Below are 27,253 nucleotides of genomic sequence, written 5' to 3' on the forward strand. Positions count from 1 at the left end.
TTCTGTAATTGAAATGTCAAGTAGATCCTTTGATTGTAGCAGGGAGGTTATTCTAGCTTCAAATTTCCCTAGTACACTGTTAAGAATCTTTTCAGCTACCTTGAACCTTTTTAAGCTCTTCACTAAACATTTTGATCTGGTTAACAAGCTTAAGTAGCTGATCTATATATTTTTTCACTGATTGATTCTCTTTCATCCGTATCATCAAAGTGCCTTCTTAAGTTTTATGCTTGCATATGTCTTGTTCTAGATGTCGCAACATATTCTTCCTGTAACTTAGTCTAGGCTGCTTTAACTGTTTCACACTCCATAATTCTGCTAAAAATGTCCTTTGATACAGTAGACTGAATGAATGAAAAAGCCCTAAACTTTTTTGCAATATCTTCTTTATATTACTTGACTTATGTAGTAAGAGCATTATCCCTTGATACTTGTGGTTCAACATCTTGTTCTACAGCATTCCACAGATTATCACCTTTTAAATAAGTCTTTATTCTCACAGCTTATACACCATAATTGGAGCCATCGAAGACTGGTGGAGGTTATTGAGTTATATTAGGTGTTGTCATTATAATAGTGGACTAGTCTGGAAACAAGTTATTAAAAGACGACCATTAAGAACTTAAGAATATTAAAAGAAGGTTGTCTAAGGTCCTATAGGGGTTGAGGATTGCTCTGATACCATGTTACAATCATGATTTTTTTTTACTATAACTCAAAATAGAAAGAAGTTTGGAGAGAACAAGTGAGCTGATATTCAAAACAGGGTATTCATTGATTGTACATGATTATCACACAGTGATCATATATATTACAAGATGTTTGAGAGAATAACACCTATAACAACCACTTAACAGGTGTACAAGTAAGATGAAAAATAACACAACATTATACTATCCTAACATCAAATATATTGACAACAAGTAAGCATACTAAGCACTAATTATATTGTCAAAATGCTTACACGTGTCCATGCAGGTGTTATTCTCTAACACATCTAAGAAGCTTCAAATATTCTAGCATTCTTGATGTTCTGATCAGCTATTATATCAGTATCAAATGATCATTTCTTTCTTTTCAATCAGTATCCTTTATTATGTTTTGTTCTTATTACTTCTCTATCTAGAGATTCTTTTATTTCCTCTTGTTGGCTACAATGGCTACATTTCATTATGTGAAATTGCATTGTTCTATGACATGGTTTCAAGATTTTCTTTTCATCTTCTTAAACAAAAAACAATGAACTCTAAGTCTCTAACTCTATGTGCCTTGGTGCAAATAACAATGCTTGCAGTATTCTGCTGTTGGCCTATTTATTTTAGTCGTAAATCATTCACTGTCAATCAGCAAGCAGAAGATGCATTACTTCCTTTTTGACTCAGAGATGTTCGTCTTCTTTTGCTCCTTATAAGAAAATTTGAATAAGGGTTAATCAGAAGTTTGTTGGTTTGGATTATGTAAATTCCTTGGTTTTGTCATTTTTTTCCTTTTAGTGTATATGGTATCACTACAAGAAATTAGCCTTTTTCCAACGAAAAATTTTGTTGGAAAAAGGTTGATTTTCTTTGGAAATGCCATTTTTTGACGGATTTTCAACGAATAATTTCGTTGGTAATACTTTCCGTTGGAAATTTCTAACAAAAAATTCCGTTGGAAAAAATTAGATCTTTATAAGGTACCTAATTGGAATTCCGTTGGAAAAAAAATTTCGACGAAAAATTCCGTTGGAAATTGGTTTCCAACAGAATTCTTTTATATTCAAAAAAGCATTTCCAACGGAATTTTCTATTGGAAATGTTTTTCCAACGGAAATTATTTTACTAAATTTTAATTGCTTATCCTTCAACTAATGCTTTTCCAAAAAAAGTTACCAATTTCAATTTCGATAATAAAATATCCATTTACATCTACATTTGAATTTCATATTATATAAAAGAAACATAGATTAAAAACCGAGATTCAAAGTCAATACAATTCAAAATTACCCTAACATACAATATCTAAAAAAGTTCAACACATATAAATATAAAGCTAAAATTGTTATTTAATAATTATACTAACAAGTATCTAAGTGTAGCAGTGAAACATAGACATTATATCATGAAATGTGATCTTCTTTGTCAAGATGTTAGCTTGAAGGTCCCGCATTTCCTTGTTTTGAAAGTGCATTAGTCATGATCATGCTTTCCATACGTGCCATAAATTCACTCATGTTTTCCGCCATTGCATTTTTAATTTCTTCACATATTTCCCCACATATTTCATCACGTATCTTACCCAAATATTACCTTAAGAAGCCAAACAAATATCGACGAGAACTACCCAAGTTCATAAGCTGTTATTGTTCTTCCTCCAGCTTTGACTCGAATATGTTTTATCATTTGAGTGACAAGAGAGAGACGATCCAGGGCAGCTTCATCTATACCTCCCATCTATATATCAGAAATATAAAGTTAAAACTTGGGAAGAATGGCTTAAAAAGCTTATTAACAAGCCACTCGAAAGAATGAAATTCTTGTTCAAAGAGGGGAAGAAAAAAGTACAAACCTTGTTGTAGATGAACATACTAGACAAAAGGACAGCTAGGGAAAATATCTGAGTGCTGTATGTTCCCTGTCAAGTTTGAAAAATAAAAGCATAATTAACTCAAGCAATCAAAATAACCAAACCAAATCATAACCAATCCAGTCCCATAAAATATAAGTGAACTAACCGTTTGATCATAGGCATCTATTCCTTCAGTATCTAATAGCAAAAGATTGTACTCAGTTCCATCAAGAGCAGTTCTCTTTAATGGTGCACTCCACAACCAAAACCATTTTGTACACAGTCTATGAGTTGATGCTACTTGAAACCTACTACTCCTTCCAAGAAGCTGTAACACAAATAAAAGCAAAGCCCTCACTCATAGGTTCAAGAGACAATATATATCAAAAAGGTGATATAGAACAGATCTCCATACAAGTTTTCAATAAGGGAAAATCATTTTCAAGTATAAAACAATTAATTTTGATACCACAGATAACTCACCAGTCGAAAGTTCTAAAAAGATTGATAATAAAAGGAGAGAAAATAAAGTTAATCCAATTCAAATCTTGGTGTCTTAAAATGAAAATCCCTTAACTGATCAGGTTTAGTTAATAAGAATAAGTTTCAAAACAACATTCACATGCAACTACTATTTGTAGATTGAATATGTTCATCTTAAACAATTATATAATTCTCAACACTCATACTTGCTTATAAGTCATAAACTCAAAAATATAATTATTATTGCCAATGTTCTTTCTTCTCCAAAGCATATAATTACTCAACCTCATTAGTCTTATCCCCACTAATATGCACTTCATGCTGATATTTCCCAATACAGATATAACAAATTATGGCTTCTACAAACAGCAAATGTACACCCAAAAGCCTTCCAATTAATCACAATTTACAAACTTGGTCCCTCTGAAACCCTAAAGTTACAACATTTTCTACTTCTAAAGTCACAAACCCTAGACTTCTTCATTTCGCCTACCAATGCACCAAAATAACATAATTTATTCCAAATTTATTCAAAATAAGTAAAATGACAAAAGAAATGAGAGTACCTGATTTAAAATGAAGCTCTTCCCTTGACGAGCCTGACCACAAACCGAAATGACTCCAATTAGCCCCTTAACAAGCTACAAAGCCGCGACGGCTTTCGGATCCATCCAAAACTTCCCTTTCTTGTTGCAGTACAACGACCGAATAAGTCTTGCAGGACTGGTCACCGGAGACTCCGAAGACGAAGACGGTGATGCCGAGTGTCCGAATGATTACGACGACACATCAGGGGAGGACTTTTTCCCCCTACCAAAAAGTTTCATCATATTATGCTCAGATCCTCCGAGGCGCCGGTTGAAAGAAAGAGAGGGATGGACAGGGTGAAAATTTTTAGAGAGAAGGTTGCAACTAGAGAGAGAAAAAGAGAATAGAAAATGAGAACGACAGGGAAAAAAAAGTTTAAATACTTAGAGTTAGATTCTTAAAAACGACGCCATTTGCAAGTTCATAAGTGGCCATTCAAGCACCAAAACGGTGCGTTTTGAGAGCAACAGTGTGGGCCTCGGGAAGTAGATCCGGTTTGGTAAATTTGGGCTTTCTGTGGTTCTTTGAGCTGGGCCAATTCCAGACTGTTAGAAACTTTCTCCTTAATTTGGGCTTGTTTTAATTAGTTTTGGATCTAAACTAGTTTGCTTAAATAAAATATATATTTTTAGTTTCATTTTAATCCAGAGAAAGATTATATATTTAAATATATAAGTTCATTTTAGTATTAGAAAATCAAAATAAAAAAAAAGAAATATTTATATTATAAATATATTTAGATACTCGTCAATAGAATAAATAATCTTATGCATCAAAGAAGAGCTTATATAGGCTCGCGAAATTAACAAAACATGTGGTTTATGTGACTTGCAAGTGGCAGGTCATTTTTCATAATGTTAAGTTGGGGAGTTTTAAAATTAGTTTGGGTGGGTGGTAGACTTAGTTAAAGTCTAATTCATTTTTCATTTAGACATAGGTTCAAGTCTTTACACTAACACAAATATTAATATTTTAAAATTTATTAATAAATAAATTTTTATATATTACTCAATATAAAACATAATGTTATATTATTAAATTTATTATATATATTAATGACACAAATTATATGTTATACTTTGATAAATATTACTCAATTTGTATAATTAATTATCAATATAATTTTATAAAAAATATGATAATAACTCATAAAATTAATAACTGTAATCATATAAATAAAATTTACGATAAGCTTACATATAAAACATATTAATATATATATGTATGATATTTGAATTTCTCATATACATACATATATATATATATATATATTAACTTATAAAGTTATATCAATTAAATAATATAACTTGTAGTTTCATATTAATACAATAGGTTATATTTTTTTCTGAATAATGCAGGTTTATATATATATATATATATTCTATAGCTATGATTCTAATTTGTATACATAGATATAATAAATTAATATATTTTAAATATATTATATTAATAACTATATTATAAATCTATCTTCTTAATTTATATATATTAACTAATTACAATTAAAATGTATATAAAGTATTATTCTTTTTTGTTTAATTGATTATTATATCTTATCATATATTTTCATAAAATTAACAAATTTATTTCTTTTAAAAATTTTTTAATGTTATAAAATTAATTTATAATGTATGATTCAATAAAGTTTTAAAAAATGTACAAAATTAATCAAAGAAAAACATACTTAAACTTTTAAATATTATTAACTTCAATATGTATATATTTTCTTTTACTAATATCCATTTTTTATAAAAGATTAATAAAATTTATAAAAATTAAAAAATATTTTAAGAAAATAAATTAAAATAATACTATTACCAACGGAATTTTCCAACTGAATCTTTCGTGAGAAAATTTCTGTTGGTAATAACTTTTCCAATGAAATATTCCGTTGGAAACTTTACCAGGCTTCAAATTTTTTTTGGTCCTTGAACTTTCCGACGGATTTCCAACGAAAATTTTTCGTTGGAAAAGTTATTACCGTTGAAAATCCGTCAAAAATTTGTCGTAAAAGTTTGTTGGAATTTTTTTTAAAATTCCGATGGAAATCCGTTGGAAATTTCCAACGGAATTTTTTCCGTCGGAAAAAACCTTTTTTTTGTAGTGATTCTTTTGATTTCTTAATTCCTCTTTTTCTTTAACTTCATTTTCTCTTGTGCTTTAGTAACTGGAAGATTTTACTACAACAGCACAGCTTAATTTAACATGACCTTGTTTAGATTTTTCTGTATAAGGAACATGAAGAATTACTGTCCATTTCAGCTTTTCATTCGTGTACCATGCCTTCCCATATATCTTGAATCTAGTAGTATACAAGATTTTTAAGTATTCACAAAGCATAATACTTAATTGCATTATTGTTTCTCTTCATAATCTTGTGTAACAGACACACCCTTACTTGTATTATTGCTTCTCAAGGACTATGACAGCATACCAAATATTGTTATTACTTACAGGACTAATCTGTTATATCAGAGTTTTCTTTTGTCCCCTTCTTTATAGGAGCATGCAAAATTTCTGGAAGAAAAAGTGGAGCAATTGAAAAATGAGAATGCTCATTTGAAGAAATTACTATTCCTGGTGAGAGCTAATATTAATTTCTTTGACAAAGAAATAAGATATGAATAGAAAATATAAATATTCTTGTTATGTAGTTTTTCTTTCCTCAATTTGCTATTACTAATTGATACTTGGCCAATCTCATCTTGCATGTGGATCAGGAAGATGCAGTGAGGGATCGAGAGACTTCTAGAGGTAATGATTGATATCCAATTTACCCTATGAATCAAACATTTTAAAAGCAACAAACATATATTCCATTTTGATAACTTACATTCATAAAACCCTTCAAATCATCAGATATTTTAAACTGTCTGTATCTTGGAAAGAATCATCTTTCTGCACCATGAATGAGAGGCTGAAATGCAAAAGCATTTTGCTTTTCACAATACTGTTCAAAACTGTTGCATAGGATGTATAGCTTTACCACAGACAAAATAATGTTTAGACAAATTTCTGTGGGCTGACACAATTTCTTGAGTGCTTAAGAAATAGTTTTCCAACCATTGCATCAGAAATAATTGATTCAAGTACCTTAAAAAAAGTTTTCTCCTGTATACATATACATATTTCCATGGAAAATTGTTCAGGAGTTACATTAATTTCTTCTATACTGTATGTACACAGGAGGGAGAATAGATTGAAGGAAAAAGGCAGACCAATTAGAAGAATGCATACAAGCTATTGGGACGAAGCAGGAGCTTAAGCTCACGACTGGTGAGACAGATGAACATGGGATGTTAGCAGTGGGCTATTTATCAACATTAAGGTTGAATGGTTCATTTTAAAGACATTAGAATCATCATTATACATCCGATATAACAAAATCCAAATAAAATAAAGAAACTAGATGCAGTGAGTTAAAAATCAAACTACGGCAAGTTTTTGATAACCTGTTTATGGGGGCAATTTGTGGCATCTAGATAGCCTGCAGAAACATGGCATTCTCCTCTTTCTTTCAGTTTCTTTATTGGAACATTTGTTTTCTAATAACTATAATATATAGTCATGATTGATCATTTGGATCTTGAGGAAACTAGAGAAGGTGAGATATCAGATTTACTTTTTCATCAAAGTGTCTTGATATATATAATAGGCATGTTCATCCATATCTAATCCAGTATGTTCAATAACCGTGACTTGCTGAGTAGAAATCTTTCAACGCAACAACAGTTCAATCTCTTTGAATTTCATCAGTCAGAAAGGAAGATCCCATACAGCCAACAATAATTTAGATTCTCATTATATGTTTGTTTGTCTGGTTGTCTGATAGAAATATTCTAATTAGTATCATCAAGCCTGCCATGTGCTTATCTCATACTATGAACATCCCCCTTTCAGAAAAGGTAGAGTATTGCTGAAACAAATCAACTTTTTTTAGAAAATAAAGATAATATCCAAGCAGCGGTTCCAAATGTCTGGTTTCAATCTGTGAACCATTTATATAGATATATATAAGCATATTTTACAATCAAGAGAGATATATGCCTCACTCTATAATCAAATCTCAGCAATATTGCAGTGATAGAGTGGAAATTTAAGACTGCATACATATTTTTATCAATCTACTTCATATGGCCTAAAAATGGTGATCACCAGTCAATGAGATTTACAGAAATATGATAAAGAAACCGCAAAAACATCAAGCTCTTGCTACTAATATAATTTTCATATCAGAAAATATTAATCTATTCAACACATACTTTGTATCCTCAATCTTTGAGAACCATTCCTCCTTCCTTCCATCATAAGCGCTTTACGAGCTGAAGCAAGTCCATTGGGAGCTAACAACGAATCAAAGGAAGGATAATCAATCCAATCCTTGAGCAACTCCTCCTTACCCCATTTATCTGGTATCAGAACCCTACCTGCTACCTCTTCTCGGTGTCTTTTAAGCCTTTCACGTCCCGAATCCTTTTGCAAGGCTTCAACAGCATCATTTCCATCGCTGGCATGCCCTCTAGGAACCAAAACTGATGATGACCCTTTATTGCAACCATCTTCCACTTTGTATCCACCCTTGCAAGACTCGTCATGCAACGACTTGACTTGATCTTGATCATGCCCGAAACTAGGCTTATCGTTGGACATGAAGGACAAGGTAGGAACCCGCGGGGCGACGACGGGTTTGGAAGCAAAATTCTGGTCGGGAGTAGTCATGTTGTTGCGGGTGGGCAAATCTTGCTGCATCATGATGATGATGATGATGATGATGATAATGCTACAACGGCGAGTGCAAAAGAGAGAGTCTGATAGGGTTATTTATATTAAGGCTGCTTTGGAAAGAATGGGTGGGAAGTCGAAGTGCACGTCACCAAGCGTTGGCTTTGTATGGTTTGCAATGCACAAACGTTTCATCACAGCTGATGGTCTTCCAATTGTGTGGCTTTTGTGGAGTTGGAATACATAAGATTCGGTTTTTTGGAAGAGGGGTGGTGGGCTTTAATATGTTAATATATTTCTTTTTCTTTTTGGTATTTTTCCTTAAAGAAGGTTTAAAGGTGGACAGTGGGCTTGGGGGGCCTCCAGTGGGGTTGCTGTATTTGATTTTATAAGAGTATGAGGTGGAAAAAGGTGAGCATTCGATTTCGTGAGGGAAAGATGTGGACATACTCAAAACTAGATTCCGATATTTTCATTCTAAATTGTGCCAAATACCATTAACCTTAGCCCACTTGAAAATTTTCTTTTACTTGTTGGGAATTAGGGACAAAAGATTCTTTTAGCTCCAAATTATATTAAGTAAGTAATTCTGAAGAAAAAGAATATAGCTAAGCTAGAAGTCATCCTATTAATTATTTTAGTCGTCGTGTATCTAAGCCTGATTTCTTAAAAGAACAAGGATGGTGATAAAAGGACAAATATTATCATGAATTTTGTCTCAATTATTCTTTTTTTTTGGCTGTTTAATATTTAAGATGGAATCTCATCACTATAAGAAAACAAGGATTTTTTTATGGAATTAATTTTGTTGGAATAATTTTCGAAAAATAGTGTATTTTTACTGGTGGATTTAGGTCCGACCAAAGTTATTTTCTATTTTCAAGATATATTTCGGACAAATTTTCAGTCGATTTTTTATGAAATTTTTGACAGATTTAATTTCTTCCGTTCCAACAAAAAATTCTGCCAATAATAATTTCCACGTAACATTGCCGACAAAATATTTGATCTATATATTGGTATCTAAGAAAGTTCAAGCAAATAAATTTGCAGTCAATTAGTTGTTAAGAGCAAAAACAACTTGCATTGCCAAAGAGGCATTCTATTAGGTTCTAATCCTCTGAAAAGAAAGCTTAACAAAGCTAAACAATAAAGGAGAGGAGATTTACATTTCAAGAAAACAAAATCAGAGTAGAGGAAATCGTGAACGGCCTTTCTTCCTTAGGAACTCGGGAATCTCTGGCGAACCATCATCTGTATCAGGAGTACGTCTGTTGAAACCGATGGAAACTTCAGCAGGCACAAGCTGAGCTCCCTGCATATTCCCAGATCAAAAGGGTATGAAGAAGATGAAACTAAACTGAAAAGGGAATACACTAAAAGCACTTACCTTGCCTTCACTATCTTCTTGGTGCTTGAATCCAGTGGCAATCAGAGTTATGCTGACCTACAAGCAAAGGGAAGCTCATCTATAATAAGCATCATACAAAGTATGTTTACATTAAGGTTTTGTTTTAAACGATCAAATCATTCAACAACTAACTTCATTCATCTTGCTAATTGGATATCTCGACCGTGATGCATGAACAGATGACAAGGAAACAACTATGTTTATCATTTGGGCAATTCTAATACTACTTTTGTCAGAGGAAGCCTGATTTATTTACTCCATCTTCAATATTTAAGAGAAACAATAATCTCAAACTGTCAGGAAGGTTCACTAAAAACTCTAAAGGCTTGTTTCCGTATTTTCTTTTATTAACTTTTGGGATGGCCATTGGATGACAAGGTAGAGAATTTTATAACATGTTCTTTATTCCTTTTCTAATTTGTCCAATAGTGATGGTCACAACGCTAAAATAGTGACAGATTAATGCTTGTAGCATTCTAACTACTAAACTTACTTGGCCACTTAGTGATGGATCTATGACCGCTCCAAATATTAAGTTTGCATTTGGATCTACAAGGTCGTAAATAACCTCCGCTGCAGCATTCACCTACAAGTCAAAGAAAATTTTGACATAAGCAGTGGGATCATTACTAATCTGAAAATGTTCAACAACATGGACTAGGGTCCAACACATAACCAATATTTCAACTATGAACTACCCCAAAAATATCCCTAAAAATGTGTGCACATAATACAAGCCAAAGGTTATGGCCCACCTCAAATAAAGTTAAATCAGTTCCGCCAGTTATATTCCACACGATACCAGTAGCTCTTTCAATCCCAATGTCTAGCAAAGGTGACTGGATGGCATTCAATGCAGCATCTCTTGCCCTGCTCTTGCCTGCAATTCAGCAAAATATTAACAATTATACCAACCATCTACAGTAAACACCCGAAAGACATGCATTGTTCAGATTAGGGCCAAAGTAATATGGCAAAAATGGATAGGATATCATATATGATACAAATGAATGGGATCATATTATAAGAGAAAAAAGGGAACAATCAAAGTTATTATAAAAGTAACAAGCGTTTTTTATACAAGAAAAACACATGAATTGATGCAATTGTGCTTCTCTTCTGTTTACTTACTATTTCAAATATCACTACAAATTTTAATAAGATGTCAGAGAATGACAGAAACAAGGAAAAGTGTCAAGACATAAAAGAGATAAGAGGAAAGTACAAATATTTATATATAAGTTAAACTAATTACTTTTTTTTTTTGAAAAGTAGTTAAACTAATTACGTAATGTGTAAAATAATTTAAACAGTTAACTGAAGGAAAGCATAATCAAGGTACGAGTCTCATAAATCATTCATATTTTAATATCCTATGCCATAGTAAAGATTAGCTATCTCTTCGTTCTTAACATAAAGATGTTAATATCGTGATCTATGAGCAAAAAAGTTAACAGATCACTACTTTGGTGTGTGAGCAACAGGCATCAACTTACAAGTGTTGTGACATTATTGGTAATTAGATCATAAATATCAAACTTGAAGCAGTAAGATTCGATGAACCACCACTGGTCAAGCTACTAATACCTCTCCCTCAAATTTATTTCCTTTTAATTTAGTCAAAGTAAAAATAGGAGACTGCAATGACCAAACTTACCAGTTGCAGTTCCTATCCCCATTAGAGAAGACCCTGTATCTTTCATAATAGCATGCACATCAGCAAAGTCAACATTAACTAAACCTGGCACCTGCATAAAAATTCTGCAAATGTTAGGCAGCAGACAATAACACAAAAACGCCAAATTAATTGACCAAGAAATCTGATTCCCAAAACCCTAATCAAAAGAACTGATGAATACAAGGAACCTCTGCTGGACATGTTGATGTAAGAACATATTTGCACTTCAATACAAGAAGTGGAATGCAATTGTAACAAATTAGATTAATAATTTCAAAACACCACCAGAGTCAAATATTTTAATACTCCAGACACCAATTCACCTATTGAAAAGGAATGTCAATTAACAACATTACATTGAACAAAATTGTATCTATTTGCTCCAGCAATGACAGTAGCATTTTACAATCACTCATAAGAAGCAAGAATAGAATTTTGCACATTTAAGTGCATCAAATATGAAAATTCAGATTTAGAAATAAATGCAAGCCAGTTTACGACCCTTAATAATGAAAGGTTTTTAATCTATGAATAACAATGAAGTTTGACTATTAACAAATTTCTAAAGAATCAATTACCTGCCTACCCTGATGGGCGTGCATTAGTTATGAACTAAAGCACATACACAGACAAAATGCAAGAACAAAGTGTATTACTCAGAAAAATATGTGCTTTAGAGCAATTAACCAAGAGGGAGAGAAGGATTATTATCACTAATTTTCATCTTTTGGCTTTGCATACCTACCGTAATTATATCAGAGATACCACGAACACCTTGCCAAAGTATATCATCTGCCAAATTAAATGCTTCTGTTACTGGGGTGGACTGTGAAACTGCAGTCAGTAACTTGTCATTTGGAACAACAATAAGTGTGTCAACATTTTCACGTAGGGTTGCAATTCCCTCCTGAGCTTGAATTGCCCGCTTCCGTCCCTCAAAAGAGAAGGGTGTTGTAACAATACCAACAGTCAAGATTCCCTTTGACTTTGCTATGCCTGCAATTACTGGAGCCCCACCAGTGCCAGTTCCTCCACCCATTCCAGCCTGCAGGTTTAATGCCCTAGGTAAAACCACATAATCCAATAAAAGAATAAAAATAACAAACAGATAGCAGCCTTCTGCTCCCACAAGTGCAGAAGATTTGTTTCTAACATTTAGAAGAAGCTACACTCATAACAACTCCTCTGACCTTGTTTTGGAATTTAATTCCCCCTCATCCACTAAACATATGAACTCACACAATGGAGCACATAATTGGCACCCTCTAAAATTTAGAAACTTTGAGAAAATATAATATCATTTCCAACATTATCATTCTAGGTTGAATATGTGGTTCTTAATCTAACTTAAGTATCAAAATGTTCCAAAATGTTACTGCAGCTAATGGTTTAGAGAAATCAGGTTTAATAATTTTATCTTCAAAAAAAGAAAGAAAAGACTACTGATTCATTATTGACATAAAAACTAAAAATTACTCAAATAGAAAAGTAGTAACTTTTATATTGCAAGTCATGTTCACACATATGCTACCCAAATCCTACAAAAGTATGGCAGAGTGGCAGATACCATATTTTTTAGCCAAAAGACCAGCGAAATAGGGGGGAAAATAAAACTCAATCTCATAGATTTTATGCTTCCATAGTAGAACTGAGGCAAAAAATATCATAACTTTCCTTCTCAAGGAAGTGATGATAGCAAGAGAATTCTAAATTCAAACTGTGAATCTACTACTGGAGTTGCTTAAAGCTTCTAGCAATTAAACATGTGAAATAGAACCTACCGTCACAAATACCATGTCTGCACCATGAACTGCATCCTCAATTGCTGCTCTGCTTTCGCTGGCAGCATTCATGCCAGTTTCTGGGTTCCCACCAGCACCGAGACCCCTAGTCAGCTCCTTGCCAATTTGTAAACGGTTCTTTGGCAACACAGGAGACATCTTCATGGCTTGAGCATCTGTGTTAACTATCAAAAACTCCACGCCTTTCATTGAGCTCTCAATCATTCTGTTAACGGCATTAGACCCACCACCCCCAACACCAACAACTTTGATCTTAGCTTCACTATAGTTACTTGGGCTGGAGGGTTCACTCAAGCTCTTGGTGATGTTCTTAGAATAATTTTCATTTCTCAGGTTAGAAAGTGCATCATTTTCTTCACCACTAAGCATTGAAACTTCAGGGTGTAAATCCAGAAAAGATGCTTTACTATGATTTGGGCTAGCATTATTAGAGTTAACAGAACATTTAAACTTTGTGAAACTTGGAAAATCTCTTTGCCTTTGGCAAGCACCCAATGAACCCCTCTTGCTAAAACCCTTCAAGAAACTAGCTCCATTAATCCACCTCTCCTTCAAACTATATTTTCTGGATAAGGCGAACACTCCAACAGATGCTCGAGAGTCAAATGGTACAAAACAAGGAGACAAACAAGCTGCCATATTTGCAGCACAAAACCCAATTCCTGAAACTTACAATTCACATAAACCAATATGCTCAAACATCGAATAATATGATACAAATCATTGCTCAAACCTGGTTATTAAAACCCAAATGATCAAAATACAGTTAATCGTTTGAAGTAATTCAGCATTGTTTTTAGAAACAAAATAAAAGGCAAAGTCAACACAAATTCTCCTATTTCAACACATTGATTTATCAAAGATGGTCCCGAATTGCACTAACGAGTGTTTTACCTTTTTGCTAGAATGAAAATCGATCAATTTACTAGAAAAAAAAAAAGGAAGCAAAATTAACAACAATGCTGAATTGCAAAGAATTAAAAACCCACCAACAAGATCAAAAACCCAGAATAAAAATGACCTTCAACCGCAGATTAAACCATCAAAGGCAGACAGAACTGGATAAAAGTAAAATCTGCGAAAGAGACTTGAAAGAACAAATTTTGAAGCATTGAAAAAGAACAAAATAAGGAAAATAACAGCAGGGTATTAACAATCAAGCAAAATGATCTACAACGAGACAAGAATCCAAGGAAACTGCACCCCAAGAATAATTCCAAGGAATCTGCACACACTAACTTAGTACACTATAAAAAAAAGTGTCCAAAACGAAAGATGGGTGTTTTTAAAGTCCCGTGAATGTTTGTGACAGGTGCCAATACAAACTAAAGACTAAAGAAACGGGACCTTCACTTGTCACTTAACTTTTGCTTGATCTGGATGGTTGATTAAAGAGGGCATATTGTTGGCTGGTTGGTGGTTTAGTAAGGTTTGTCACTCTCCGGTCTCCAGCCTCCCAACGAAGTCTCAAAAGTTACAAATTTGGTGTAGACCGTAGCAAAGTCAAATGGGGTATTAGCTGCAGTTTACTTAACAAACTTGACTGAAATTTTGTGATATGGCAGTTTAAAGAAGAGCCTTGCGGGGGTCCATAGGAGGGAGCCCTGGCAGTTTTACGTTTTTTTCCTTAGAATTCTGGATTAACATCTGCTCTCATCAAGTTATGTCAAATATCTCATGACTTGGATCAGGTTTGATTTCTCTCAACATTTTGCTTCTAAAGTAGAGATAATTTAAAATCATCTAGGTTTGATCATCTTATTTCTCGTATTATTTTTGTAATTCGTTTACTTGTTTTTACTTTGTAAGAACATGACAAGAAGTTTGTAAAAATGAAGAAATGCATTGTAAAAACACCCTCCGCACATAAACCTTTCAAAAAAGCTTTCTTTTTAACCTGTGGACAATGTACATGTATATGAATCTTTTAACAAGTGAAGAGTTCCAACCTATTCTCAACCTTAAAAGTTAATTGCATCAAAAGACAGGCATGATTTTCTCTCATGCTTACATGAAATTTTTGCAGATATCACATCCTTTAAAATGTTTGGATCTCTCCCTGCTGCTTCCTTTTTCCCTATTCCACGATCACCCCTCTTCCCCTTTTTCAATTTTTTGAATATGATTACGGGGATAGGGCAGTTGCAAGATGGCAGCAAGACAAAATGGTAAACCATTACCGTCGAGCTGCAGAAGCATAGTCATTCGCTCTTAACAGCACGGTAAATGTAGCGAACAAACATCAGGGAGGCACAGAAGCCTATTGTGCCAAGCATCAAGAAGAATGCATAGCACATGCAACCATTATAGCCAATAACGAATGATAGCTGCAATAAGCCACTCATACTTGACCTCAGGTAGAAGTAGATCGAATAAGCAAGCATAAACATAGCAGTCGACCCCCCACACAGCACAGATCTGTATCAAGCAAAAACACCAAGTGTTTAAAATACTACAGCAATGCAAGGGGAATTATGGAAAAACAAAGTATGTTTGCACTTATTTTCATCAATGAAAGGAAGTTACTTTGAGGGTTCGGGGAAGCAGGAACCAAAAGGAACAAAAGGAAAATATTCCAACAAGCAGTCAATGTGGTTTCCAAAACCTTAACATTTTTGTTCCTAGAATCTAAACAGATACAACAAAACCAAAAAGTTAATTTTTTGTATAGGGTGGGTGTTCTAGAAGGAAAAAGATTTGAAACAGAACACCCAAAACTTAGGAAAAAGAAATGTAAAAAGAAAATAAATTAACTAATATAAAAAACATAGTTCTATAATTGAGATAAAACAAAAACCTCCAGCTTGATAGTGTAAATAATTCAAAAACAAAGTAAATAGTTAACCAGGTAAGGAAACAAACAAGACTTAAGCACCTAAGGCAAACTCTTCCAGCATCCACAGTTAGAGGAAAGTCTTTTTTCAATCAACACGCTAATCATGTGCTAGTCAGTAACATCATTCACGCAAAATAAAATCAGTAAAAATCGAAGAACATTAAGAACCCTCTTAATAGTATTTATTCAAATATATGATTTTGCAAATTACTAAAAAGAGCCAGCTGTTTGAGATTTTGCCACCAGTTTTAAACATTGACCAGCCCTAAATGAATGTAAAATCCTGTCTGTGTATAAGAGATGCAAACTTTCCCAAAAGGTTGGCAGCAATTTTAAATTGAATTGAAACATCCTCCTTGCTCTGTGAGATTTTATATCATAATGAAGTTCTTATAAAAAATGAGGCAAGAGCATATGAAGTAAAGAAGCCCCAGACACCAATCTTCATTAGTGTGTCTATAGTTGTATTCAGTGTGCATATTTATGCATGAACATGTTCATGCATATAAAATTGCAAGAGCACATACCTCCACCACCATTCATGATCTTCCACAGACAGCTGAATGTATGTCAAACCAACACTTAACATTGTGGTGAGGAGGATGAGGATGATGAACGTGAGAAACAAAATGCTGGGAAGAGTGCATATCTTGTATCCCCACAGGCTCGCATATAAGTGTTGTAACTCAAGGACAATTGCACTAAATGATAAGAAACCCCCAAGAAACATTTGAAAAGGAGTTTTTCGGTACCACTCCAATGGAGGAATCTCTCTTGGGTATCTTTTTGTAGCACAAGGTGCATAAAATTCAGACCTAAAGAGGTACCCAAGCACCCCTCCCAAGGCAAGCAACGGAATGGTGAGAAAGGCATATATGAGAATAATAGCCATGATGGTGCCAGAAGGGAGTGCAGCTGTGACCCCGTAAGACACAGCAACCACATTAAGGATGGAAACTATCACAAAAAAGGGACCTGCATACAGGATTCCAGCCAGTAGAACACTCCTTTCCTGGAAATTGACACTTTTTATTCAATAAATAAGGCTAACAGTTTTTTTTTTTTTAAGAAAAAAAGGCATTATGTGCAACATTAAATTGTATTAGATAATTACCCATCCAGTTTCAGCAAACTGACAGTGAAAAGAAGCTGCAGTGTACCCAGCAACTACAGATGTCACAGAATATAAAGTGACAAGCGCAGTGCCTAGTGTTCCACGATTGTAAGGATAGAGGACACCAAAACATACTAGCACAAATAAGCAGCAAACTCTGAAGGGAAATGCAAATGTTAGGAAAAATCATAAACTTTCATGCACTGAGAGTTACCATTTTAAAAATCCTACTCTAAAATGCTTCTACAATAGCATAGCACCATTAAAATTATGAAAGGGTGAGCATTTGAATTTGATTTGAAAATCAAACCCCATAATGGCCACTCTTTGAAAGTATTATAAATATGCAATAATGTTTTGGACAGAGAAGGCATCAAAATTACATTTCTTGATGATGGATTGCAAAGATATGAAAGCATAAAAACATTTTTGAAACAGAAGGCAATGGGGAGAAGAATGCAAAAAGAAGAGGAAAAAGAAGAATAAGATGGTGACCAAGGATTGGTTTAATTAAAATATATCACTATATCAGCAAGAAGGAAGTAGACCCCCAATGCATATATCATAACAATTGTATCTCAGTTGCCACTGCCATCAAGCAAGAAAAGGCTTTGTTTATTATTCTTGCTGTACTTGATCATATATCAGCTGATAACTTAACAATCATGAACAAGTTACCAAGCAGATAGGAGAACAGTAGTTAGTAGCTTACAAGGTCAGCAGTTGAGTACCCGTGCCCAAGACAGCACAAAACAAGGACAGGTTTTGCGGACATCTAAATACATCACCATGAATATATTTCCAACCAACCTCCTTGTCTTCTTCTTCTTCATCTCCAGTTGAACACCTGCTATGCATGCAACAAACCTTAGCCTCAAAGGACCAAAAAGCCATTCTATAGGTCTAAAATTAATTAAAATTGTCAACAATACCAAAAGCAAATTACTTTCTCAAGTCATTCTTCAGACGCCGCATGAAAAGCAAGGTAAGCAACCCCATCAATAGCATAATAATGACAATGGAGTTGATGAATGAGAACCAATGAATCTGCTGGAGGATTGGAAGGGATGAAGCTCTTGAATATCTATCCATTCTGGTCTCAAAAGCAGCTGAGGTTGCATTCCAGGTGACTGAATAAGTAAACTTAACATCAATTCCAACATCTTCTGTTATATCAACGACCTGATCTGGGTCACTAAATGCACGTATTTCTATCACTTGGTTGCCATTATAAAGTACATCAAACTGCACATGTTTAAATAGAAAATACTTGGGTGTGTTCTCCTCAAGTGTCCAACTGTCTTCCTCAATTTTCCCAACAAAACCCCAAAATGGAAGATCATCATAGTACATCTGGAAGTAAAAATCATTAATTACAGCATCTCTGAATCTTGCAACATCATCTCCTTCAAGCTTCTTGTGACACAATGTCTCCGCAATTCTGTTCTCCCGGAAGTTCAACTTATATAAAGCACTGGTCAAACGATCACCACTCAGAACTTCCCCAAGGGACTCCTTCTTGTGTACTACAGGATCTGCAAGCCATAAAATGCCAACTTACTAGTTACTATTACAAACTCCACATGCTCAAAATTGGAACAGATGAAACCTCAATATTACCATTTACCTTATGGCTAGAAAAAAGGAGACAGAAAAAAACATTTAAGTGATAACATCGGGAGTTTTCACTGTAAATAAAAAAAACAAATCCCTGGTCCCAGACAGAGAAACTAGATCCTAACAAAAATTTAATAAGATTATCTGTTGAACTTATACATATATATATATATATATCATAAAATTCAGTCCTGCACAATAAATGCAGGACAAAACTACTTTGTTTCGGTATTAAAAAATCCATGTAGAATAAATATAGAATAATTTATTTTAACCAATTTTTAATTTTACGACTTGAAAATTTTAATTGAATGTTAACAAATACTAATTTCACATTACTCAAAGAAAGAAAAATGTTCACCATGTATCATATCAGGGTTAAAATGTACTTCTGATAATTATTGAATAATCAAATCACTGAACCCGAAGGCTAACCTGGACGGCAGAATGGTAATTCATAGTATTGGTAGGTCTCACTGCAATACAAAAACAGTTTGCGGTAAAAGAATTAAGACCAGAAGGATACATGGTAGCTGGAAAGTGAAATTGAAATTAGCATTTCAAGTAAAATTGACATTTGACTTCTGCTAAGTAATAACAGATAACATAAAACCATAGTCGTTTATCAATTTTCCAAGGCAGTGTGTTCTTAAGAGTCATTATAGTTTAAGTTCTAGTTCTACCCTAAGAGAACTTATAAGATAACCAATCTAGCAAAACTGCAGCTAACTGCATAGAAAATAAACTTGCTCAATTTATTGTAATAAACTTTTCTTCGAATCATCAGCGTGGTGTTCTTCAAAATGCTCAAGCATTTAGTTATTTCAAGCATTAAATCTCTAAAACCTCTAAGCTAAAACATTAAAAGGATAGCTATTCCTCGTTTTTCACTATTGACAAGCAGCAAAGGTACACAACAGGGTCGTTGCATAACTACAATTCAGATCGTACCCTTCGACATTCTTGTACAAAGTAACACTATTAGACTTCAATAACCCAAAACATTTTACAACATTTGGCTTTTGACAAAATGAAAATCAAACGTTGACCCATCTAAATATATTGATTCCAACATCAGTTTAAGCAATACCCAATTTCTTAAAAGACACATAACAATTTAAATTCCAAATAAAAAAAATGGAACTCGAAGGGAGAATGAAGAAAGCAAGTAAAGATTAAGTTTTCAGTATTCAAAGAATATTGTTTTTTTTTTTTGGGTGGGGGGGGGGTTTACCTGGGATTGTTGAGGGGACCCACTTTATTGACAAATAAAGGGGCGGGATCTCCTACATTGTAGCGGTGATTATCTGCTGATGATGTACTGGATCGGAGATTTGTTAACAGTAGCAAAATTAGACTGATTTTCAGAGCTTCCATTTTACTCTATTTCTTCCAACACCGTCCCGACGCTGGAGAGACAGAGCCTGGAACGGAAGGTGTAGAAGTGAAAGGCTTCCAACTGCCCTTTATAGCTGTCTGAAGCGCGTCGTTTTGGTTTTGTGTGTGGCCACTAAAACGCAGCGTCTTACTCTTTAGAAATGAATGAAATCTTGCTAAAATAAGTAAATATGCATGAAAAAAGATTGAATAATATTTACTTGTAAACTTTGTTTTTCTGAAAATCACATACAAATTATTTAAAAGCATTCACGAGTAGGCATTGAAGTTATTTACATTTGTCAGTCAACATTGTATCGTTATTCATTCATGTAATATTTAAATAATTAAATATTATTTTATATAAAATAAAAATATTCATTTATTAATATTCTGATTCTAAGGTCACAAAAAAAGGCTACACTTTGCTATAAATAAGCTAAATTCTAGTGGTTAGTTGTTGGGACTTGGGTTTAACAAAGTTTCCCAAAATCGTCCACACAATATAATTAACAAAGTTGAAATTAAGAATTTTTTTTCTTCAAAATTAAACTCACTTTATATATATATATATATATATAAGGAAATATTTAAAATGGTATAAAGATAAAAATTTTAATTTTTAAATACTAACAAAAATCCTAATTAGTATAGGTAATAATTAAATATAACTTAATATAGCTTTATTTTAGAAAAATCTGTTCTCACAAAGAATACCAAAACTGTCCAAACTATTATATAAAAATTTATGTTATATGATCACAAATTCACAATATAAACAATAAAATTACATTTTAAATAAACATTTTAGGTATGTTAAATAATAATTAAATGTGAATAAATTGATATGTAGTAAAAAAGAAGAACTAATAAATTGTCATAAAATATATGTGTGTGTGTGTGCGCGCCCTTATAAAAGGAGGAGAGGAGAGGACCCTCGTTGGCGTGGAACAGGGCTGGCATTGGCAGCCAGGGCTGCTGCATAAACAGAGGAGAAAGGAGGAGAGGAGCGTTGGCTCTTCACGTTATCGTCTGATTTGATTCTCCAATAAATAAATTTCTAAAATCAAAACCAATGAGAAGAAAAAAAAGGAAAAACTTTGAATCCAACTCCAACAAAGCTTATTTATTCTTTTCTTCACTCACTCAAAATCTTTAGCCACTGCCATTTGGAAAATCCCAATCTTCTCTTTCTCTGATTTCATTTCTGGTAAGTTCTCTTTTTTTTTTTTTTTTGGGGGGGGGGGGGGGGGGGGGGGTGGGTTTATTTTGGCATTTGATTTATTTTTTATATTATTTTACTATTTTGAATGACATTTTTGTTAAATACCCAGATGCTAAATTTCTATTTTGATGCCTTTTTTTTGGATCAATTTTTATTTGGATTTTTTTTTATTTTGAATTCTGGGATTATTCTGTGTTAAACTTTATTTTGTTTTCCTTTTTGAGTCACTGAATTGATTTTAGTCTGTAAAACGTTCATATTATTAAGTACCCAAATACTCGATTTTGACTTTGATCCTTCATTTTGAGGTTAATTTTGGATCTTCATTTAGTTGGAATCTAGCTGAAATTATGATACTTGAAATTTTCTTGTGAAACCCAACAACTTTCTTCTTTTTTTAGTTCTTTTTTTTTTCTATATTATGCTTTAGATTGCTTCAATTGGATGAGGAATCTGTTTGAAGATCTAAATGAAAACCATGTTTTTGAGTAGTTCCTGTGTTTGTTTTATTGACAGACCTTTTTTAGATTGCTCGGAAGAAAGATTCGGGCCGTGATTTCAACCTTATATTTGTTCACTTGTGAAGAATTTGGTGGCTTGCTTATATCTAGTTGACTATCTTCAGAAAACTCAATTTGTGGATTTGAGGCTTTTGATCTATATTGGCAATGGAGCATCTACCTGTTGAAGTCATTGGAAACATTTTATCTCGGCTTGGAGGTGCCCGAGATGTGGTGATAGCCTCTGCAACATGTCAAAAATGGCGAGACGCATGTCGGAAACACCTTCACACCCTAGAATTTAATTCTGGTGATTGGCCTGTTTATCGTGATATTACACCTAGACGATTAGAGATCCTGATTACTCAAACAATATTCCAAACTACCGGATTGCAAGGCCTATCAATTTTGATGGATGATGTTGATGAGTTCTCAGCTTCAATTGTTATTGCTTGGCTCATGTATACTAGGGAAACCTTGCGTCGGTTGTCTTATAATGTCCGGACCAGCCCAAATGTTAACATTCTTGAAATTTGTGGGAGGCAGAAGCTGGAAAAGCTGGTACTAGCCCACAATTCTATAACAGGGGTTGAACCTAATTTTCAGAGATTCCCTTGTTTGAAGTCCCTCTCTTTGAGTCATGTTAGTATTTCAGCTTTGGATTTGAGCCTTTTGCTCACTGCATGTCCAAAGCTTGAGAGCTTGGAACTTGTCAATCCAGAGATAGCAATGTCAGATGCACAGGTGACAGTGGAACTGAGCAGCCCAACATTGAAGAGTATTTATGTTGAAGAAATTAGTTTGGATAAATTTATGCTGGAGGCTGATAGTATTGAGCGTTTGCACTTGAGGGATTGTGCCCTTGAACTTTTTGAACTGATTGGGAAAGGTACTTTGAAATATTTCAAGATTGATGATGTTAGTGTGATACATCTTGACATTGGTGAGACTGTTGATAATCTTGAGATTGTTGATGTCAGCAACTTCACAATCATCTGGCCAAAATTCTACCAGATGATTTCAAGATCCTCGAAATTGAGGAAGCTTCGGCTTTGGGACGTGGCCTTTGATGATGAAGATGAGGTTGTGGATTTGGAAACAATTGCTTTTTGTTTTCCTCAGCTGAACCATCTTTCATTAAGTTATGAATTGAGAGATGGTGTCATGCACTATGGTGTCCAAGGATTTTCTAATTTGGAGAATGTGAGGGTACTGGAGCTTGGATGGACAGTAATTAATGATCACTTCTCATATTGGGTTGAGGAGCTGCTAAAACGATGCCCAAATCTTAAAAAAATGATTATTTTTGGGGTTGTTTCAGAAGCCAAATCACGTGAAGAATGCCAGATATTGGCCAGTTTCACCTCATCCATTGTTCAGCTTATGAGGAAATATATGCATGTAGAGGTGGAGTTTGAATATGAGTAAAATTCTCTCAATTGCATTGTTAAATTCAAGTTTTGGTTGAGTTATAAATTATATGAGCAGATATGCAGGTAAGATTTACAAAATGTAAATCCTGAACATCCTTTATTTTTGCATCTTCTAAATGATTGCTGGTATTTCTTCAGTTTGATTGGAAAAATATATGCAATCAAAAGAATACTGTTGTTTTTTCACTAAATTGTCAGTTTTCTCCATTGTTATTATTGACCTATTTGTTTTATTCCAACATTGAAGATTCTCCCTCTGTAATTTGCACTGCTGTCACATGGACTGCCCTTCTTCCTGTTGTATTATTGTCTAATATTATCAGCTTTGATGAAGCTAAAGTTTCAAAAGAACTTTATCCAAAATAATGTACTGCTTTGTGTGTATACACGAGCCTAGCCTATGGGAATAACTTCATTCTGGAGTTCATGGATTTTAAGCAGTGAGGGGAAGATTGATAATTGTGATGAATTGCTTTTTTATTACACTCATGGTTAATAGATTTCTTCTGAAAAACTTGATTGTTATTTGAAAATTCTCTGCTTGAAAGTTGTAGCAGTCTCCACCTTTATATTTAAAAGGCGAAGGGGAACTAATTTCTCAGTGGCTTCCTTTTCCCAAAACTATTGGTTTGCAGATGATGTAGGAAATACTTCAACAACTGTTATAATGCAAATGCAATATACATGGCCATATTGACATATGTTATGACCTATAAAATGAAATCAGATTAGGTCTGTTAATTGATGAAATAACAGGACACGACGAAAACATTCTGAGTTTATATAGCAAGTGCTTAGCTCCTGCTGTTCAAGATAAAGCTACTGGGCAAAGCCTTTAATGAGGTTTAGTACTTGTACAATTTGCACATATTTTTTCCTTGTCATTTTATCACCTTGCTTCTTGTTAAACCAAATACCAGCAGTGTTCATATCTTTGGTTCCTTGCTTTGACTTATTCTCTTAACAAAAAAACAGGGTGGATTTTCCTTTTGCAATTTCTGATTGGCTCTTATATGCTATTGATGAAATGGCATACTGCAGGTGCAGGCAACTATTAGAGATCACGAAGTACTAAGACTTTTGCTTTTCAAAAAAAGAAGTACTTGAAAGTTGAAACCCTTTTTTTCTTGAGCCCTTAACAATGCACCATGAAGAGTACTATTTCAATTTTTTTGCTGCTTCTTTTTTTTTTTTTTTGGGGGGGGGGGGGGGGGGGGGGGGGTGTAGTGGGTGTGGGGTGGCGTTGGTGAGTGCATTCACTAAAAATTAGTGAATGCTTACTCCCTTCACGATCTACCAGCACATATCATGAACTGGATGTGTCTTAATCAGATCTGTGCACCTTATTATTAGAGTTTTTTGTACATCAGGTTTTGATTGTAAATGTAATCAGACTATATTCATATGTGTTTCGTTGGCGAAATTCACAGAATTGTTACCTACAAGGATGGTTGCATACTACATTTATTTCAGCTGAAGAAAGGAATTCAGGTTGTAATCTATGAGTTCTTTGTTTCCTGTGTCGTTGGACAGAGATGTGCTTTACTTTGTGTTCATCTATCTACTGTTTGTATTTATTTAAACTGGGATGCTCTAGGGATGCTGTTGAGTTTGACAACGAGTCTGCATAAGTGTGCGCGTGTGGATGTGTATTAGAGCAAGAGAAGAAAGTGAAGGGTCTGCAATGGGGGATGGCATTGATGGTGACTTTACCTTGTCTGCAGGTTTGGGATTTCCGCTGGAATGTTGCCAGCACTGGAATGGAAAGAAACTTCCAGTGGTTCCTCAATTATATCTCTGTCTTTTCTTTGTGGCCGACTTATGTACATTTCATCAAGACTACTGAGTAGTTTGATGACTATCAATTCTGAGCAAATTTAATTTGTCACTCTACCACTTAAACTGCTCCTGTTCTGGTTGGCAGTATTATATTGACTGAATTTATGTGGAAGTTTGATTTAGTATTACTGTTACTATTGTGGTTTTAACAATTCATTTGTGACTTCAACACTATCTAGCATTAGTTATTATGGTGGAATATAGCTCAGCTTTTGTACATTGATCCATTTTGTTGGATTATTATTCTTAATTGGAACTAGATTTGGTGAAATCTTTGCAAGCAAGTGATTGATTTGTCCTTAAATGCCTGACTTATTCATTGTTTATATAGCCGCCTTGCCATGTAAGATTGTGAACATTTATTTTTCAATTTGATGAATTTTTTTCCTTCGTCACATGGAGTTTACTGTACTGCTGCATTTCTCACGTGTGCAACCATGCATTAAGGACCTTGACTTTAGGATCCGATGATACTGCAATTTCATTTTCTGTAAGTTGAACGTTCTTTTTTGTTCTGTATTTTTCTTTCATGGCTACCTTGCTGAAAGGCTGTAAGGGAAACCCTTTAGGCCATGTTCCAACAGTGGCTTACTATTGCATTGCATGTGTTCTTTTTAGGCCATGTGAGAACTTGTGGTTGGACAGAACACTGGCAAAAAGAAAAAAGTGTTTTACCTTTAGACTCCATATACTAGTCAGAGTATGACAAAGAAACTTGTTAGCAGATGGTCAAAATCATAGCTTCAATGGCCCATTTGGGAGGGAATTCTTCAAATTCTTGATACTTGACCAAAGTGGGGGAAAAGAAAAGAAAAGTATGTAGAAACATACAAAATTGTAAAGCACCTACTCCCCTTGTATAGCTGGCTATAGGGAAAAGTTATTCAACCAATTCTTTAACTACCAATTTGGGGGTAGGATAACCAAAGCTACAGTCCACCATCTCTTAATTTTGATCTTAGCACCTTCAATTTTTCGGCCATTAAAGGGATCTATAAATGGAGAAAAATAAAAACTTTAAGACTGGATTTGAACTTTGAAGCAAGACAAAGGGAAATTGATTTGTAACAAGACAAGAGTAAAGGGAGAGAAGCAGGGTGAGGGAAAATGGGATACTTTATTTAGTCACATTAATTTTGTTTCCTTGTTTCATTAATATTTTAATAATAGAGTTGTTAGCTTATGCTAAAATGATAATATAATAAATCAGGAGAAGATTTGAAGTAATAACAACTAGATTAGGTGCAGCTGGTTGTGGTTCATTAGTTATACAGATAATGAAGTTGCTCATGTTTTACCCCACCAAGGATCTAAGCAGAGGGATTAACAAATCAAGTGTTCTTCGGCATAAACAAGAACCCAAAAAGGGGTTTAATTATGTTTATATGGGGTTGGGGTCCAGTGCTAATCATTGGCTAACATGATTATATGCTCCCCTGTGATGGAAGGTCAAGATCATGATACAGCTGATTGATGACGGCTTCTCCCCATGGCATCCCAACTACAACCGAGAGTTTTTTTCACCTGTTGGGGACAGGCAGGGTCATGATATAAACTGATACATAACCCTGTCACGCAACTGCGGTAATGATTCAAATCAAGAATCTGATGCAAGTTGGGGTTTAGTTTAAAGCCACTATCTTATGCAAATTAATAAGCAATACAAGTATAATTCAGTTTCATATGCTTAAATGACAAGCAATGACTTAATCTATAGCTAAACGAAATCTTCTAAAGGTATAATTAATACTAGGATTTGATCCCGACCAATCAACTTTTCTACAGACATGGAAAGGATGGAAAACTAGATATAAAGAAACTACAGTTTGTTTTTCTGAAGGAATGCTAGATCCATGGAATCTATGAAATCTAAAAGGGCTGTTGAAAATCTTGCATATGAGGAACATGTTGTAAGGTTTATTGGGAACAAAAGTATGGACTTAAACTACATAATCACCGAACCCATGAACTGTTTCTCCATTTGATCCCGAACCCTCTCCTTCTTTTTTAGACCAATCATTGGTATCATGAAGGAATAATTGGTGGAAGGCATATTTACCTATAAAAGTAGCAGATGAGCA

General features: G+C 34.0%; 4 protein-coding genes and 1 long non-coding RNA gene across 7 annotated transcripts; 2 read left to right on the forward strand and 3 right to left on the reverse strand.

Annotated features, from left to right (window-relative positions):
• Positions 1-7,585: 7,585 nt before the first annotated feature.
• Positions 7,586-8,437, reverse strand: LOC18590321 (uncharacterized). The gene has a single exon (XM_018127293.2). The coding sequence runs from the start codon at positions 8,368-8,370 to the stop codon at positions 7,870-7,872; it is 501 nt and encodes a 166-aa protein (XP_017982782.2). The 5' UTR covers positions 8,371-8,437; the 3' UTR covers positions 7,586-7,869.
• An 837-nt stretch (positions 8,438-9,274) lies between these two features.
• Positions 9,275-14,756, reverse strand: LOC18590322 (cell division protein FtsZ homolog 2-1, chloroplastic-like). 2 transcript variants are annotated; one of them, XM_007015762.3, is made up of 7 exons: positions 13,211-14,756; positions 12,175-12,474; positions 11,409-11,499; positions 10,507-10,631; positions 10,245-10,337; positions 9,736-9,787; positions 9,275-9,655 (listed from the first exon to the last, which is right to left on the reverse strand). In XM_007015762.3, exons 1-7 carry the CDS (start codon positions 13,868-13,870, stop codon positions 9,633-9,635), a joined length of 1,344 nt encoding a protein of 447 aa, XP_007015824.3. In that variant the 5' UTR covers positions 13,871-14,756; the 3' UTR covers positions 9,275-9,632. The 2 variants fall into 2 exon arrangements, with proteins under 2 accessions (XP_007015824.3, XP_007015822.3); XM_007015760.3 differs by having other exon boundaries at positions 9,731-9,787; positions 13,211-14,752.
• Positions 14,757-15,093: 337 nt separating this feature from the next.
• Positions 15,094-20,243, reverse strand: LOC18590323 (Endomembrane protein 70 protein family). Of its 2 annotated transcripts, none has more exons than XM_088810250.1 (7): positions 20,033-20,243; positions 19,234-19,274; positions 18,128-18,716; positions 17,894-18,028; positions 17,182-17,338; positions 16,595-17,079; positions 15,094-15,649 (listed from the first exon to the last, which is right to left on the reverse strand). In XM_088810250.1, exons 1-7 carry the CDS (start codon positions 20,173-20,175, stop codon positions 15,433-15,435), a joined length of 1,767 nt encoding a protein of 588 aa, XP_088666376.1. In that variant the 5' UTR covers positions 20,176-20,243; the 3' UTR covers positions 15,094-15,432. The 2 variants fall into 2 exon arrangements, with proteins under 2 accessions (XP_088666376.1, XP_088666375.1); XM_088810249.1 differs by having other exon boundaries at positions 17,894-18,031.
• An 848-nt stretch (positions 20,244-21,091) lies between these two features.
• LOC18590324 (F-box/RNI-like superfamily protein) lies at positions 21,092-23,352 on the forward strand. The gene is made up of 2 exons (XM_088810234.1): positions 21,092-21,385; positions 21,917-23,352. The coding sequence occupies exon 2, from the start codon at positions 22,069-22,071 to the stop codon at positions 23,326-23,328; it is 1,260 nt and encodes a 419-aa protein (XP_088666360.1). The 5' UTR covers positions 21,092-21,385; positions 21,917-22,068; the 3' UTR covers positions 23,329-23,352.
• A 1,207-nt stretch (positions 23,353-24,559) lies between these two features.
• On the forward strand, positions 24,560-25,399 carry LOC18590326 (uncharacterized). The gene is made up of 2 exons (XR_001929609.2): positions 24,560-24,824; positions 24,931-25,399. It is a non-coding gene; the product is annotated as an uncharacterized LOC18590326 (long non-coding RNA).
• The last annotated feature ends 1,854 nt before the right edge of the window (positions 25,400-27,253 follow it).

The sequence above is a fragment of the Theobroma cacao genome, chromosome 9 (assembly GCF_053813885.1).
Source record: "Theobroma cacao isolate CCN51 chromosome 9, ASM5381388v1, whole genome shotgun sequence".
Classification (NCBI taxonomy): domain Eukaryota; kingdom Viridiplantae; phylum Streptophyta; class Magnoliopsida; order Malvales; family Malvaceae; genus Theobroma; species Theobroma cacao.

Bases quoted from the DNA above. Each gene is read 5' to 3' on its own strand.
- LOC18590323 (XM_088810249.1), bottom strand. From the start codon at position 20,175: ATGGAAGCTCTGAAAATCAGTCTAATTTTGCTACTGTTAACAAATCTC. The intron at 19,275-20,032 runs GTAAACCCCCCC...TTTGTATTGCAG, and splicing joins GGTCCCCTCAACAATCCCAG to TGAGACCTACCAATACTATG. The intron at 17,339-17,893 runs GTAAGCTACTAA...ATTTCCCTTCAG, and splicing joins GGTACTCAACTGCTGACCTT to AGTTTGCTGCTTATTTGTGC.
- LOC18590324 (XM_088810234.1), top strand. From the start codon at position 22,069: ATGGAGCATCTACCTGTTGAAGTCATTGGAAACATTTTATCTCGGCTT.
- LOC18590322 (XM_007015760.3), bottom strand. From the start codon at position 13,870: ATGGCAGCTTGTTTGTCTCCTTGTTTTGTACCATTTGACTCTCGAGCA. The intron at 12,475-13,210 runs GTAGGTTCTATT...TTAAACCTGCAG, and splicing joins CAGACATGGTATTTGTGACG to GCTGGAATGGGTGGAGGAAC. The intron at 9,656-9,730 runs GTAAGTGCTTTT...GGGAATATGCAG, and splicing joins AAGAAGATAGTGAAGGCAAG to GGAGCTCAGCTTGTGCCTGC.
- LOC18590321 (XM_018127293.2), bottom strand. From the start codon at position 8,370: ATGATGCAGCAAGATTTGCCCACCCGCAACAACATGACTACTCCCGAC.